The following is a 17,817-nucleotide window of genomic DNA, read 5'->3' as shown; positions in this document are numbered from 1 at the left end:
CAGTTCTTTGGAAATATGGAATGTGAGATACAAATGAAATTTCTGTAGACAAAAATTTTATGGCCTTGAGCATTAGCTCTTTGCAATTTGTTTGTAACTCAGTATACAAATGGTATTTGCCTTCTCCAGTAATCTTTACTTGCACGCTACCTAATCTTGTGGATCTTTATATTATATTGTATTGTGGTTCATTCAAGTAAATTTGAGCTGTGCTACAAATGTATGACTTTAAGTCATTTACGTTTTGGGAGTGTTTTATTTTGGGTTAATGTGGAGAAATAAAAGGAGTCGGGTGACATGTTCTGTTTTCTGCACCATGCAACTTCGGATGGTTCATTTATCAGAGGCATTCCTCCAGGCTATTTCACTGAGAAGCATGTGTAATATGCTCCTAATTTGTCAGCAATGCAAGAAGAATTAGTTCTGATGATAGATCGTTAGTTGCTGAAGGTTTAGAAAGATGCTGACAATGTCAGGCTTTTATTTGATTATACTTTTTGCTATCAAGACAGAATGAAGTTGGCAGTCTACAGGTTAGCTAAACAGCATGTCTATCTAGATACAAGGCTGATGTTATTTACATTGCCATGGAGCTGGGCTTCTTGGAGGAAAAAGGTGCATAGGCAACCATTTTTATTTATTACAATTTTATTACAAGTTTCTTCTAAAAGGTGCTTCAGACTTTGACAGCCAGATTAATCTGCCAGGATCTGAGAGATTAAGGTGTTCCCATGGTTCACTGTGCAGCAACATAGGTGGGAGCTCACACTTGGTTTGAGAAGACCAAATTCATGAAGATTTATAATGAGGCTGAAGATGCACCTACCTTGAGCTAGTAGGTGAATAGCCATGAAAATCACTTGCTGTGAAAGATAGTTAATAGGCTAACATTTACCAGAATGGAAACAAAAGGAATGGAAGGAATGCTCAGGAACTGAGAATTACTTCGGGAGATTTCAAAGTTTTTAGATTAGATTACTTAGTGTGGAAACAGGCCCTTCGGCCCAACAAGTCCACACCGCCCCGCCAAAGCTCAACCCACCCATACCCCTGCATTTACCCCTTACCTAACACTACGGACAATTTAGCATGGCCAATTTACCTGACCTGCACATCTTTGGACTGTGGGAGGAAACCGGAGCACCCGGAGGAAACCCACGCAGACACTGGGAGAACGTGCAAACTCCACACAGGCAGTCACCTGAGGCGGGAATTGAACCTGGGTCTCTGGCGCTGTGAGGCAGCAGTGCTAACCACTATGCCACCGTGCCGCCCCATTTGAGGAACAATGTACATTGAAACGTGGAGTGGGATTTTCAGTTGTTTAAAAGTAAAATGAGCAGTTCAGTTCATTAGTTGAATGAAGAGGCTACAAAAGTGTAAAAATTATAAAACTTTAAATCCTATTGTGATCCTTACAGTCACTGGTAATCCTGATTTCTTTGTATAAGTTGAGTTTCTATGGAAACTGTACCAGCTGTATCACCAACGTGATGTTTTGTCTTTGCCAACACGATCTCAGAGGGTAGAAGACCTTGCTGTTCTTTTATCACTGCTCAGAACAGCATTTGGATACAGCCATAATGCTTTCAGCCTTCAGTTTGTGTTTTCCCAGTCTTCTGTGCATAAGAAATTCCTAGCGATTGGAGTTCCATTTTTCATGATTGTTCATTAGATTAGTGGAAGAGTTTCCAAGTGCATTTGTTTCTAAGCTTAAAGTCTGAAAGAACATTAGGAACTATAACACTGAATAGGACTATTTTGCTAGATAGAACCAACCATGTGATGAAATGAAAAGGCAGCATCATGTTTCCTGAACAGTTAAGGTGTCCATTATATACATGAATGGAAGCCAGGTTGTAAGTTTTTTGCTTGCTGAGCCACTAGGTATGGTCTCAGATGTTTTGTCACCACGCAAGGTAACATCAGTGAGCCTCCGGTGAAGCGCTAGTGTTCTGTCCCACTTTCTATTTGTGTGTCTTGTTTTGTTAAGGTGGGTGATATCATTTCTAGTACTTTTTCTCAGAAGTTGGTAAGTGGGTCCAATTCAATGTGTTTATTGATGGAGTTCAGGTTTCAATGCCAGGCCTCTAGGAATTCCTGTGCATGTCTCTGTATAACCTGTCCTAGGATGAATGTGTTGTCCCGTCGAAGTGATATCCTTCTTCGTCTGTGTCTAAGGATACTAGTGATAACTGGTCATGTCTTTTGGTGGCTAGTTGTGCTAGTGTATCCTGGTGGCTAGTTTTCTGCCTATCTGTTGGATGTAGTGTTTCCTGCAGTCCTTGCAGGACTATGACAATTGATTTGCTGGTTGTTGGTACAGGGTCCTTTAGGTTCATTAGTAGCTGATTCAATGTGTTGGTAGGTTTGTGGGCTACCATGATGCCGAGAGGTTTGAGTAGTCTGGTAGTCATATCTGAGATGTCTTTGACATATGGTGGTGTGGCTAGTGTCTCTGGATGTGTTGTCCTCTTCAAACAGCGACTAATGAACCTAAAGGGCCCTGTACCTAAAGGATCCTTACACACAAAGAAGGACATCACTTCGACTGGGACAACACCTCCATCCTAGGACAGGCTAAACAGAGACACAGGGGAATTCCTAGACACCTGGCATTCATACCGGAACTCCATCAATAAAGACATCAAATTGGACCCCATTTATCAACCTCTGAAAAAATGTACTGAAAGTAATATCATTCACTCTAACAGACCAAGACATACAAATAGAAAGCAGGACAGAATGCCAGCACTTCAAAGGAGGCTCACTGATGATACCTAGCATGGTCACAAAACATCTGAGAACAAACCGACCAGCTCAGCGAGCAAATCTACAACCTGAGCTACAAATCTTCTCCAAATCTTCTCCAAATTGCATGAATGGAAGTGTTTACGAAGATGACAGACTATTTGAGGAGTGATTTGCTGGGATAGGATCCTTTTTCTAACTGAGTACAGAACTGCAGATTAACTAAAATGATCAAGCTGTACATAAGTCACATTAACTGACTTATAGCAGTGGATGTATATAACCCACTGTTGCTCTTCTGTCCATTAGGATGTTTATAAGAAATGCCACAGGAAGTATTAATCTATGAAATTATTCTGATGTATTTGATATTTTTTGAAAGGGAGATTAGCTTGCTGGTGATGCCATTGCATTTATTACATTGAAATAAAGGAAAGAACTGTGAATGTTGGAGATCTTGAAAGCAGAGTTGACATTTAAAGTCTGAGGCTAGTTTAATGAGTCACCGGATTCGATGTCAACTCTGCTTTCTCTCCACAGATGCTGTCAGACCTGCAGAGTTTCACAACCAATTTGTTTTTGCTTTAATTACATTCATCCTTTGCCTTAATTTCATGTTCATTTCAGCGGTTTTTTTAAAAACTAGGTATCAATGTTTCCTCTCTCTGAAGTGATCATTTCTAAGGCTCCGTTTTTTCAGGTGTTATCAGTTATCTGGTACTTTTGATTAAAGTCATTGATTTCTGTCTGACGCAGCCTGAATTTGGATGATGTACTATTGTTTCATGCACAAGCTTCAATGTCATATTTCTGTAAACTGAAAGCACTTGTGACAAAGCTGGAATGACTGGCAGGTTACTGTATGCAGTATCCTTCCAAATATTCCCTGTATAATGGTGAAGCACCAAAACATTTGCACACTGTTTCCTGGTTTATATGTTACTAAATATATATTTTATAAATGTTCACAGAACCTAGAACTGTACAGTCCAGAATGTTGTGTTGAACATGACGCCAAATTAAACTAATCCCTTCTTCCTGCCTGTGGTCTATAGCCCTCCATTCCTTGCATATTCATGTTCTTGGGGTGGGGTGGGGGGAGAGGAGTTCACATTCTGATGACAAATTAGACAAAACTTTGTTAAATGTTTCATGAATCCAAGAAATCATTACACTGCTTTTGTATTTTCTTGATTGCTGCATCTGTATCACAGCTTTCAGCTTTTATCAAGGTCAAGGCGCCATCCTTATAGTATATGAGCTCTGTACTTAACACGGGCATGTTCATTATGTCGTCGTCTTATGGAAGTTCATTTGGCAAACTCTGTTTAACAGACTATATCTCCATATCCAGAGATGAGTGGATTGTTCACAATTGTTTCCACTCTGGGAGATCTGCATCATATCCTGCCTTTGGTGATACATTTCCAGAAAGATTGGGAATAGCAAACATCATTGACAGACATTTGTACCTCTCAAATGGTGTATACAATTACAGCCAGAAGACTACTGCTTTCATCCAACTTGCCAGTATTTATCATTCACATCTAGGGTAGTGAGGATCTCTGCCTTGGCAGGTTATGGCAAAACTGCATCCATGTTTGGTGTGTCATGACTATAAATCATAAACTCCTGATTACTAATGGGCTAATTGAACTTTAATTTCAATAATTTTTTTTAAATGAGGACTGATACAGCCAAAATGACTGACCAGATGTTAATTGACTGTCTGGAGAGATGAAGAGCTTATACCCGAAACACCGAATCTTTTGCTCCTTGGATCCTGTCTGACCAGATGTGCTTTTCCAGCACCACACTCTTTGACTTTGACTCTGATCTTTAGCATCTGCAGTCCTCACCTTCTCCTGTTTGGAGAGAAACTCTAGAATGTCACATCTGCCCAGAATTGGGGAAGTGTGTAATAGGCAAAAAGGGAAGAGGTAACGAGAGGCTGACTATCCAAGTAGCAGGGAGCCATCTTTTGCAGACATTTTGTGCCTTAGCCTTCCAAGGTTATGTAGTGAAAGGTGAGCCTCAACTCTAGTTTCTGTGCGTTTTGTGGCCTGATAGTCTCATGTGTGGACTAGCTTACTGTGAAGATTACAGCTTTGAGAACAGCCATTAAATTCTGCTATTCCGAAGTGGAAAAGACCTATTTACTCACACTAAATATGTCAGTTGGCCATTGTTGAAAGGAACCAGGATGAAGGAATTTCAAACCGTCTGCAAAGCCAAGAATCTCCAATCACTTGTTCATCTACTAATGGTAATGCTACCAGTACATCTGCTAATGGGTGCAACGTTCTACTAGTTCACTCTTTACAAATCACTCAACCTGATCCAACTTGTATCTTTCTTTGATTTCGCTTCTTATTTTTGATCTGTGTGGGTATATGTTGCATTATTATTTCTCCTCCTCCTGTTTAGGAGCTAAGAAATTACATTTTATTGTGAACTCCAGTCTGGTTAAATTGACTACTTTTTAAAATGTAAAATTGTTTGGTCCAGGAGGAAGGTAACTGCAGGTGAAGGGAAGCAATCCTTTTTAAATGAACTTTGTCACAAGGGGGTGATTGTGAATAAAGAAGGAAAGCCAGTTCATGCAGGAGTGTCACGACTTCTGAATCATATTTGGAAACATAATGAATTGAGGAATCTTTCACTGGTTGTAACAACATGGGATATTAAAATCTCCTTGTTCTTTTTGGAATTATGTGCATACTGGGTTTTTCAGGTCCTTTCACTGCTGCCAGGTTGTGAATCTGGTCTGTCAGAGTTTTTACTACTTTTTGATTACCTTTTTGTTTTCCAGCTGTTACGGAGTCACATAGCATGGAAACAGATTCTTCGGTCCAACCTGTCCATGCCGAATGTAATCCCAAACTAAACTAATCCCAACTGCCTCCTCCTGGCCTGTATCCCTTCAAACTTTTCCTCTTCCTGTATCCCTGCAAATGTTTTTTAAATGTTGTCATTGTACCCACATCCACCACTTCCTTAGGAAGTTCATTTGACACGTGATCTACTGTTTTTAAAAAAAAGAAAAATTGTCTCATGTACTTTTTTAAAATCTCACCCCTCGCAATTTAAAAATGTGTTCTCTAGTCTTGAAATTCCCATTCCTATGGAAAAGACAAGTGCCATTAACTCTATCCATATCTTTCATTATTTTATAAACTTCTATCAGATTACCTCTCAACTGCCTACATTCCAGTGATAAAGGTCCCAAACTTTCTTTATAACTCAAACTTTCCACACCTGGCAACATCTGGTAAATCTCTTCTGAACTCGTCAGCTTGATAATGTCCTTCCTATAACCTGGGTGACCAGAACTGGACACAGTATCCCATCATGTCTTTCAGGCTACAATTGAGGGCAGCTGGAAGTCTCCTCAGTAAATGCTGAGTTAGTCTCACCTTGTTGACTTATTTCAAGATGATATTGAGTAGAAAAACATTCAGGATCTCTGAAAGTATCTTGGGACTTTTTCTGGTCAGCAATAAATGTCTTCGTGACTGACACAAGTGCTGCAAATCTCTTCTGGTATGTGTAGGGATACCAGTCCAAGCATCAGACTTTCTTCAGCTGGGAAGAGTGGGATTTGCTTAATGACTCATGTCTGGAGCCCCAGATCTTTCGTCCCGTTGCATTTGACTCTCTGCTTCTCTTGTTCTCTTGGAATAAGTATTATTCCATCATATAATCTCAATTCAGACTTCAAGGTCTTCATTTTTGAGCCACTATCTTGAATCATTTTGCACACCTCTGCAAGTTTCATGATGTTGCATGTAGCACCTGATGAAGGAGCAGTGCTTCCAAATAGACCTGTTTGACTATAACCTGGTGTTGTGATTTTTAACGGTGTCCACCCCAGTTCAACTCTAGCTCCTCCAAATCATGAAAAAGAAAGAGATGCAACAGTTTGAACGGGTTTGGTCTGAGTTTTGGGCAGAAGATATTTTGGCTGTGAAAGATGCTGGACAGAGTTTTTGGTTGTTCTCTTGTGGACCTCTAGTTAAAGGATAATAGAATGCTTTAATAAGAATCCCAGTTGGAAGAAATAAGTGAATATCTCTTGGAGCCTGTGGGAAGTTGTTTGCATTGACCGGTGACTCTAGATTTCAAGCATGATTCAATTTCCTGTGCCTGTAAATCAACACAATGTTCTAGGACTTCCATAAGCGCATTGTATTCATCACTGAAATAGTTATCGAAAGGCCTTAACTGACGTGTGTGTGTGTGTGTGTGTGTGTCTGCGAGAGTGAGGACGATGATTCCTGTTGAAGGGCTTATGCCTGAAACATCGATTCTCTTGCTCCTCAGATGCTGCCTGACCTGCTGTGCTTTTCCAGCACCACACGCTCTACTCTGGTCTCCAGCATCTAAAATCCTCACTCTTTCTCTTGTGATCAAATAAGATTGAGTTTTAAATTATCTTTAAAAATTACATTACATTGTGTGCTTTTGCTCTACTGAAGTTTCAGTATTAAGTAATTGTTAATTTCTGTTCAAGTTATACATTTGGTATCTGATACATGTTCTTAAAGTCTGGTTAGGAACAGTTGATTAACCTTGAGGGTAATTGAATATTTTAGTTTCACTGCATTGCAATATCCAGTGGTGTTGAATTGTTTAGGTCTGGTTTGCTATCTCTGTATAATAACAACTTTTTTTTTTCAAGTGGTGCCCTCTGCAATACTGGCCTCCTGCACTCTGGGTGGAATGTTCTTTGAAGGGTCAGTGCTGACTTGATAGGCTGAATGGCTTCTGTCTGCCCTGTAAGGATTCTATAGAAATGTTTTAGCAGAGGGACAGAAACTTCAGAATGATGTCCAGGGTGCAATGCAGTTTGAAGCACTCTTTTATGCTAGTAGAGTTGCTGAACCTTTTTTGTTTTCAGATTTTCACTGCTTAATCCTGTGACTCCCTCCATCAGTCTGCCATTGAGACTGGAAGAAGTATGCTCACTTTGATATCCCCTTTCATTTCCACAGCACCTAGGAATGGAACATTCAAATCCGTCATTGCTCACCCAGTGCCAGAGAATTGCCAACTGAAGTTTTTACATGAGCTGTGTCTCTTCAACTCTCAGTCCACACAATTTCAGCTATTTGCATATAAGCATTAATGGCTTCGCTTTTAAACTGAAAGCATTTGCAGCAGAGTCCAGATGACTCTGGCAAGTCACTGCAGTGTCCTTCTGAAATGCCAATGGTTTAATCTGGGCATATTAGCAAGACAGTCCTGTTCTTAATTGACATATCAGTCAGGGCATGGAGTATAAAAATTGGGGAGTTATGTTCCAGTTGTGCAGGGTGTTGGGTGAGGCCACACTTGGAGCATTATGGTCACCTTGCTATAGGAAGGATGTTAAACTGGAAAGGGTGCAGAAGCAATTTACAAAGATATTGCCAGGACCTCAATGGCCTGAGTTATAGGGAAAGGTTGGATAAGCTAAGATCTTTTTTATTTTTATATAGAATAGGAGATGGGGGTGGGGTCTTATAGAAGTGTTTAAGATCATGAGAAGCATGGGTAGGGTGAATGCACTGTGTTTTTTTTCCCCAGGGTTGGGGACTCTGGCAAGAGGGAATCAGCTCAAGGTTAGAGTGAAAAGAAAACTAAGGAACCTAAGGGGCAACTTTTGTTATATATAAAGGGTGGTCTGCATATGGAATGAGTTGCCAGCAGAATTGGTTGAGGCAGGTACATAACTTTTTAAAAGGCATTTGGACAAATACATTGATACGAAAGATTTTGAAGGATATGGGCCGAGTGCAGGGAAATGGTGGTTAGTGTAGATGGACATTTTGGTCAGCATTGACCCGTTTGGGCCAAAGGGCCTGTCTCTGCGCTGTCGGATTCTGTGACTTTTTTTCCCCCCCACCTGACTAGAGATCAGGAATGAGGGCCTTAGCTCATTTTAGTTTTCCCCTGTCCAGTGGTAGTACAAGCCACCTTCAATTGCTGCCCTTGATCTGGAAGGTCTTTCAAGCAAAATACTGCAGATGCAGAAAAAGTTGAATGTATTCAGAAGCTTTGACAGTATCTGTGGAAAGAGAAATACTGTTAACACTTTAAGTTTGGACCTTTCATTTGGGCTATTACATTTTGAATTTCCATTTGTTTGGTTTGACAGTCAAAATTTTAGGAGTGAATTATGTTTGAATGCTGAACTTCAAACCCAATAGACTTTAATAAAAAGAAACCTACCAACTGCAGGGATTTAAGTTGTGTTCTAATGCTAGATTGCCTACCCCAATGGGAGGGCTTGCAATGTAATTCCCAGGATTATCCCTATTCCTTTCTGAGCCAGAGGCTTTTGGTTCAAGTCCCACTCCAGGAATTGACAGCCAAGGGTGTGTTTACAGTATGACCTGCAGATGTTTCTAACACGTCGCTGGTCAGCTATATCATGGAAATGAAGTTGGAGTTTCTACCATCACTATTCATAGCTGCAGGCTACAAAATGCATATACATGTGAATGTTGCTGCACAAATTTGGGTTAGAGTTAGATGTAACATACCACCAATTCCTGGAATGTAGTAACTTTGGAATTACAAAGGACTGAAAATCCATTGGCTCAGCTCAATCTTTTAAGGAGTGATAGTTGCTATTGACATTAGAATGGCAACCATCACTATGGGAGACACCAGTCATTGGGAGGTGAGGTGGCTTGGTCTATTGACTGGCCTGCCTTAAAGCATTGCTACTACCTTTTTCTGCTTGACATAATGAAGGGGACAAGTCTAAAGGTGGTCAGCCTAGGGAAACCTGGCCCAGCAAGTGCAAACTTGGTCACTTCAAGTTTAGAGCTGACTAAAACCTAAGTACTGTTGAAGGTTTAAACAAAACTGTGAATTGCAGTGGGGTGATGTAGTACTATTCATGGCCAACTGGCTGATAGCAGGTGAGATTTGATTATAATGTTGTTCTGTATGTGTACTTCGTATCTGTAAAATAAAATCGTTTAACAATTTGCATTTATTCATGTTGGTCTGAAAAGTTTCACACCAAGTTATTAAAAGTAGCAATGTGTGTGAGCTTACATGCAAAAAGGTGTTATTTTGATTTTGAGGGGTTTGCTGCTAAACCTCCTGGGTTACGTTATTGTAGATATATTTTAACTGACTTGTTCAACCATGTCATACCATGTGTTTGGGGTGGGTGGAATTTGAACTCCAATCTTCTACCCTAGAGGCAGGAACACTACCCCGCACCACAAAAGTCCATTATATAAATTAATGTTGAGCAGAATAGGCATCTTCCTGAATAATGTCTGTGGGGACTGGTTCCAGAAGTAACCAATATTGTGGTACCCGAAAGGACATTTAAAGCTAAATCTAAATGAAATAGTATGTTGGTGAGTATATCGGCTGCTCACTTACGTTATAACTTGGGCTGTCCGAACTTAACTAATGGAAAAATACTTTTACATACCATTCGGTTGACAAGTCTGGTTGTCTGAGGACTTAATTTTCATTTCAATAATAAAAAATATTGTGGATGTTTGGTCAGAATTGTAAAAGCTTGGTACCGAATCTTGGTGCTACGAACTGAATTTGAACAACCTCGAGCCAGTTCTCGTGGGTTGGAATCAAATGTAAAAAGCTGCTCTGATTGTGATCACATTCAAGTGGACTGATACATTCAAGTAGACCATTAGAACAGTTGCTTGAAGAGGTAGCAGAGTAGTGTGAATATACTTAGGTTATAACCTGGGACTGCATGATTTATGATGTTGATGCTTGAAATGGGTTGTCTTTCCTACTGCTAATATCTCACTTTCATGGAATTCATCAAGATTTAAAAAAAAAATTCTATAAATATTTTTCTTTTAGATATTTATGCATTATTGTTAAAGATTATTTAGAATTATTGTTAAATAATGACCTGTTCAATTTAATCTTGTTTCAGTTATGCCAAAGGAGAACTTAATATTTCTTACATTACATCACGGATCATAGGTACAGTGCATGCTTTCATTTTGACGATTTAATTATGAGCCTTTTACAGTTTGTATGGAAGAGGCATATTTGAGAATTTCTTGATGTTAGTTGCCTAAACAGTGTTTAACCACTGCTGCTTTTGACTGAGTTGGTATTCTTAAAAGATTTTGAAGAGGTGCACCAGATTGTAAACAAGATTGTAACTTGATCAATATAGCTAAAATGCATGACAGAAATGTGGAGGTTGTTTAGGAATCACTTGCAGATAGGGTTGGACAGGTCTGTCCCACTGAGGCAAAGAAGGGATGGTAGGTTGAAAGAAACTTGGGTGACAAGGTATGTGGGACATCTAATCAATGGGAAAAAGGAAGCTTACTTAAGGTTGACTGGGCCAGACTGAATATCCTCTAAGTTACTACAAGAAGTGAGGGAAGAGATTGCTGTGTCTTTGGCGGTGATCTTTGCCTCCTCACTGTAAACTGGAGTAGTGCCAGATGACTGGATGGTGGTAAATGTTGTTCCCTGGTTCAAGAAAAGGAATAGGGATAATCCTGGGAATTACAGTGCAGTCAGTTGTATATCAAATTATTGGAGAGGATTCTGAGAGACATGATTTGATTATTTGTAAAAGCATAGTTTGATAGTCAGCATGGCTTGGTGAGGGACAGATCATGCCTCACAAACCTTATTGAATTCTTTGAGGATGTGACAAACCATGTTGATGAAAGTAGAGCAATGGATGTAGTATACATGGATTTTAGCAAGACGTTTTGCTAAGGTTCCTCATGGTAGGTTTATTCAGAAAGCAAGGGAACATGGGATACTGGGCAATCTGGCTGTCTGGACACAGAATTGGCTGGCCTATAGAAGACAGAGGGTGGTGGTAAATGGGAAGTATTCAGCCTGGAGCTTGATGACCAGTGGTGTTCTGTAGGAATCTGTTCTGGGACCTCTGCTCATTGTGATTTTAATAAATTACTTGCATGAGGAAGTGGAAGGGTAGGTTAGTAAGTTTGCCGATGACACAAAGCCTGGTGGAGTTTTGTATAGTGTGGAGGGCTGTTGTATGTTGCAATAAGACATTGACAGGATACAGAACTGTGCTGAGAAGTGACAGATGGAAAAGTGTGAAGTGATTCACTTTGGAAGGTTGAATTTGAATGCAGAATACAGGGTTAAAGGCAGGATTCTTGGCAATGTGGAGGAACAGAGGGAGCTTAGGGTTCATGTCTGTAGATCCCACAAAGTTGCCACCCAAGTTGAAAGGGTTGTTAAGAAGGCTTATGGTGTGTTGGCTTTCATTAGCAGGGGATTGAGTTGAGCCGTGAGGTTATGCTGCAGTTCTACGGAGTGTTTGTTAGACCACACTTGAAATATTGTGTTCAGTTCTGGTCGCCTCATTATAGGAAAGTTGTAGATGCTTTAGAGAGGGTACAGAGGAGATCTACCAGGATGCTGCTTGGACTGGAGGGCATGCCTTATGGAAGGTTGAGAGAGCTAGGGCTTTTCTCATTAGAGCGCAGAAGAAAGAGAGGTAACTTGATAGAGATGTACAAGATAATGAGAGGCATAGATAGAATGCATAGCCAGAGAGTTTTCCCCAGGGCAGAAATATCTATCACGAGGGGGCATAATTTTAATGCGATTGGAGGAAGGTATAGGGGAGATGTCTGAGGTAGGTTCTTTACACACAGTGGTGGGTGTGGAATGCATTGCCAGCAGTGGTAGTTGAGTCAGATACATTAGGGATACTTAAGTGACACTTGGATGGGCACATGGAAGATAGTACAATGAAGGGTATATACTTTAGTTTGATCTTAGGTTGTGATAAAAGGCCGGCACAACATTTGAGGGCTGAAGGGCCTGTGCTGTACTGTTCTGTGTTCTGTAAAAGTGCACTTGCACCACAAGACTGATCTGTAATAATGTTCTCACAGGCACGCATTCTGGGCTTGTTAGCTGTTTCAGAAAGTGATATGATAGTTTAAAAAATGGAAGAGAACAAGGAGAGGAATCCAAACAATGTAATAATATCTTCTCAGAAATTCACTTGACAGATAGTTGTCTGTAGTAGATTAAGTCAAATCGAATCTGTGAAACAATAAAGTAGGATTTATGAATAGGATAGTTGGAGCCAAAGAACTTTGTCTATTGTTTTCGATCGCAAAATCCACCCATCGTGCAATGGTAGAGTAGTTTAATCCATGTGAAGTACAAGTTAATTGCATCTGTTCAGGAGGTCAATATATTTGTCTAACACTGATTTTCACTATCTATCAGTAATATCTTATCCTGCTGAAGGAGTGGAATTGAGTTTCAAGAATCAAATTGATGATGTACGATCCTTTTTGGATTCACGGCACCTGGATCATTATACGATCTTCAACTTATCTCAGAAATCTTATAGAAGTGCCAAGTTTCACAATAGAGTAAGTAGATATCTATGCCAACTTGTCAGGTATTTGCTGGCTACAAAGGCACATTTCATAAACTGTGTTTTGGTATGATATTAGTGTTTTGTACTTTGGGACATCTACAAAATAGACTCTTGCTGTGTTAGTGATCACATGATCTGATCTAGACAGCTTTTGGACTGGGATTTGGTGCAGGCAGTTTGACCACATGTGGAGGCCCATTGCTGGGATGTTACACTGTAAGGGATGAATGCAGATTTCTCCAGCTTTCTCATTTCCCCTCCCCCCACCGTTTCTCAGTCCCAACCCTCAGACTCAGCACCGCCTTCTTGACCTGCAATCTTCTTCCTGACCTCTCCGCCCCCACCCCCTTTCCGGCCTATCACCCTCACCTTAACCTCCTTCCACCTATCATATTCCCAACGCCCCTCCCCCAAGTCCCTCCTCCCTACCTTTTTATCTTGGCCTGCTTGGCACACCCTCCTCATTCCTGAAGAAGAGCTTATGCCCGAAATGTCGATTCTCCTGTTCCTTTGATGCTGCCTGATCTGCTGCGCTTTTCCAGCAACACATTTTTAAGCTCTGATCTCCAGCATCTGCAGTCCTCACTTTCTCCATGTTACACTGTAATGTCTATTTGAAATTTTGTATGTTACTGTAATGTCAACTCTTTAACAATGTTCTTCTTTTTAACTTCTTTTCAACTCTAAGTAATGCAGCTACTTTTATTTTTCTGTATTCAAGAATTGTACCTAGGTACTTCTCCCTAACATGTCGCCATAAGAGGGTAGATGTTGTAAAGCTTTTTACTGCATTCCTATAATGGAATACATGTGACAATAAAAGGATATTGTATGTTATATTGATGTAATTCAGCCACTTGCATTTATATAGCTCCTTTTCTCTTATTCATCTGTGGGATGTGTCAGTCGTCGGCTGGCCAGCTTTTATTGCCCGTCCCTACTTCCCCTTGCGAAAGTGGTGGTGAGCTGCTGCCTTGTGCGCAGTAGGGCCTTAGAAGCAGCAACTTGATAATTTTTTTGTTGGCAATGTTGACTGAGGGATAAGTGATGGTGAGAAAAGTAGATGTAACTCCCCTGTTGCTCTTCAAAGTATTGTTGAGACAGCAGATTAAGTCTTGGCTTAAGATCTCACCAGAAATACTGCCTTTGACTGTGCAATACTCCCTCACCGATGTATTAGCCTAAAGTTTTGCGTTTTAAGTCTCTATAATGTGAATTGAACCCACCACCTTCTGACTCAGCCTGAAGTACTATCCACTAGATCACAGCTTCTAGGCTTGCTGCAAACAATTATTCTCATTTTCTGTGTCATTCGTGTTGCTTGCATTTTGCCCTGTTCTATAGCTGCCTTTCCTACCTCTAAGCTCTCCTTGCCTTTTGTTAAGCAGAACTTGCTGCTGTACGAACTGAATTTTCATTTGTTTCTTTTTGGCTGCTTGTCACCATTTTATTTCTCTTTCTTTTTTTTAAAAAAATAGATATCTGAATGCAGCTGGCCAGCCCGTCAAGCCCCCAGTTTACACAATTTGTACGCGGTGTGTAAGAACATGCATCACTGGCTACAGCAAAACCCTAAGAACGTCTGTGCTATTCACTGTGTGGTAAGGTTCAGCAAAATTGTGGAAAATTATAAATGTAATTTGGTAAATTCACCACATGGTATGAAGGCGTAGAGTTAAGATTCAATCCCTTGGTTTGTGTTAAGTAAGCTAATTTAACTGGGGAGCATTTGGGATGTTATAGTTGGACATTTCTGGACTGGAGTGGGGAGAGGGAACAAAATACCCATGTGGTTCATGATCAATCAGAATCCATCTCATATTGGAAAGTAGATGTCTCAGCTGAAATTTTTTGTCCTGACTTTAAGAGCTCAGGTGAAAGTGGGTACTACAGATGCTGGAGATTAGGGTAGAGATTAGAGTGGTGCTGGAAAAGCACAGCTGGTCAGGCAGCATCCGAGGAGCAGGAAAATCGACGTTCCGGGCAAAAGCCCTTCATCAGCCCTGATGAAGGGCTTTTACCCGAAACGTCGATTTTCCTGCTCCTCGGATGCTGCCTGACCTGCTGTGCTTTTCCCGCACCACTCTAATTTTTGACTTTTGATATGAGCTTTGTTCATTTGTTACTGGTGAGTTTGACTGTCAATGTAGATTAGGTAATCCTTTTTCTCACCCCTCCCCTGATGCAATCCAGTCTGTCTGATTCCCCTTCTCCTATCCCTCTATGTAAAACACACTTGCTCACTTGCTGTTTCAAGAGTTACTATTGCAAACATCAGATCAATGTGTATCACTTGAAGCATGCTTTTACCACTGTCAATACAGTATATCCCTTTGTGTCAACAGCATGAGAACCCTAGCTGTCTCTGCAGACAACTTGTGAAAATCCACTGTGAGCTTTACTTGCCAATCCATCTGAGGAGATTGAGTCTTGTATGACTGTTCATAGCCTGAGGCAATGAGACTTCCAATTCTTGTCCAAATTTTATTTGTTCCAAGTCCCTTTTTTTTAAAAAAATACTCCACTTTAAACTATGCCATAGCTGCATCTTTTGAAGCTCTGTTTTAGGTCTCTTGTTGACTGAAAAAAATCTTTTGATTGCTAATGAGATTCAGTTGCAGCTTCCAGCTGCCATTGATGCAGATGAGCAATCTCTGACCATGGACTGTTGATATGATTCAGTTGGATTTGAGTTGGCCAGAACAAAGGATATGCTTTTCATTTGCTGCTTGGCAGTTGTTGAACTACAGCTGAGTGAGCTGTTAGTGAGGCTTGAAGTTTTGCTCTAACTGTGTGTCAAGTTCGTGCTGATGTTCCCTGTGTATGGTTGTGAAAATGTGATTTGATTTTGGGAGTGGAGGCACATCATTAAACCTGTCTGCAGCTTCAAAGTCCATAAATCTGCAGTGGAGCTCTGAGATCTCTTTCCTGCATGATTGAAGATCCCTTTCTGACTCTATAATCTGAGACATCTCAGAAGCTGTGGTCCCTTTTGGCTGTAAAAATGTCTTAAGCTTTGATTCTTGTTAATCTGTGATTTAAACTAGTCATCTACCAACTTCGCTGAAGTGATCTAGCCTTTAGCGCAGGAAGTAATTTCTTCTTAGAACATTGGAAATCCCAGTTCCACGTCCTAGGTGGGTTGTGCAAAATAAGTAGACATCTTTACCTTTTTTGTTACTTTTTTTTAAACAAAGGGCCAGCAGTGAGTTTGTGAATGGTGTTGTCTAAATTCAATGTAACCGAAAATTCTAAGTTCTCTACCTCCTTCAGTCCTTGGTCCTGACCATGTAAATGAGGTCAGGACTGCCCTCTTGTGGCTGATCACTCCTTTGGTGTATTTTTATCCTGTAATTTTTATCCTGTAATTTTGCCTATTGAGAGAAATCCTCTCTTTAACATCTTGGGGGTTACCATTGACCAGAAACTGGACTCGACTTACCATTTTAAATGCAGTGGCTACCATTCTGTCGTGAGTAACTGCCCATTTGACCACACCTGCAAGACACAGGTCAAGAGTGTCATGGAATAATTTCCATTTGCCTAGATGATGGCAGCTCCAACAACACTCAAAGCTTTAACACCATCCAGGCCAAAGCAGTCTATTCAATTGATGCCATATCCATAAACATCCACTCCCTCCACCACTCATACATAATAGCTGCACTGTGTTTCATCAACAACATGCACTGCAGAAATTCGCTGAGACTCCTTAGACAGCATTTTTTTCAAACCCACAGCCAGCTCCATCTTGAAGGACAAGGGTAGCTGATACTTGAGGCTACTACCTGCAAATTCCCCTCCAAACAACTCCGCATCCTGACTTGGAAATATGTCATCATTGCTGGAACTTGCTCCCTAATGGCACTTTAGGTCTACTTACACCAACTAAACTGTAGCAGTTAAATCTTCAGCTCATCATCACTTCATGAAGGCAGTTAGGAATGGGCAATAAATGATCTAACCATTAAAGCCTATGTCCCCCGAATGGATTTTTTTTTTACAAGATGTCCAATTTAAAATTTTACTTTACTTGGCATTAACCATGATATCAGATTACCAGAAATTGTCAGTCTGGGAGGTTTCCAAAATCAAGAGCGTGAAATGGTTCCCATAAACCTGCTATTGGCAAAAATACTTCATCCTGCTCCTCGGCATCCTCGAATGCCTGAACACTTAAAGACTGCTTAAGTCTGTTTCCCCTTTTGTTCTGCTACCATACAGCTCAATACTGATCTTTAGGCACTCAGGAGGTCTGTGATACTCACTGGGCTGAGCTCCTGCTGATGTGATACCTGAAATCTGTGTCTTTGTTTCTTTAAAGACTTCTTGCTGACAAACGTTTGAGTGTTGTTCGCCAATGCTGGTTGTTTTCTTAAAAATAAAACGTGACTGGCTATATTGTTTTACTCAGCACTGATTTAGTTCTGTTGCTTCTTGATGTGTTCTCTGCTGTGGATTTTATCCCACACTTTAAGCTTTTTTTGTGCAACCTTTCCGTCTCTGCAGTTCAATGTCTAGATGGTCCGTTAAGTCTGTTACTTGCTGCTGCTTGTCGCTGGACTTTTCAGGTTTCTCCTCTATTTATGAGGTGGATGGCTGGACTGATCATGTCCTTCACACCTAACACCCCACTGTCTCGAGGCTGCACTTCAGTTGCTCATTAATTCTTGCCTCCA

General features: G+C 40.6%; 1 protein-coding gene across 5 annotated transcripts in view; it reads left to right on the top strand.

Annotated features, from left to right (window-relative positions):
• Positions 1–17,817, top strand: part of dnajc6 (DnaJ (Hsp40) homolog, subfamily C, member 6) — a 146,755-nt gene that overhangs the window by 43,214 nt on the left and 85,724 nt on the right. For all 5 annotated transcript variants that reach the window (XM_043699441.2, XM_087990684.1, XM_043699436.2 and 2 more), the window contains 3 exons: positions 10,670–10,719; positions 12,982–13,130; positions 14,617–14,739. In XM_043699441.2, the coding sequence (XP_043555376.2) occupies positions 10,670–10,719; positions 12,982–13,130; positions 14,617–14,739 (322 nt within the window). The remainder of the gene's footprint in view (positions 1–10,669; positions 10,720–12,981; positions 13,131–14,616; positions 14,740–17,817) is intronic.

Source organism: Chiloscyllium plagiosum, unplaced genomic scaffold (genome assembly GCF_037043375.1).
Source record: "Chiloscyllium plagiosum isolate Xiang-an unplaced genomic scaffold, Cpla_swu_hap1 HiC_scaffold_9, whole genome shotgun sequence".
Taxonomy (NCBI): Eukaryota; Metazoa; Chordata; class Chondrichthyes; order Orectolobiformes; family Hemiscylliidae; genus Chiloscyllium; species Chiloscyllium plagiosum.
Note: the sequence above shows the minus strand (reverse complement) of the source record. Positions and strands in the feature narration are given on the sequence as shown.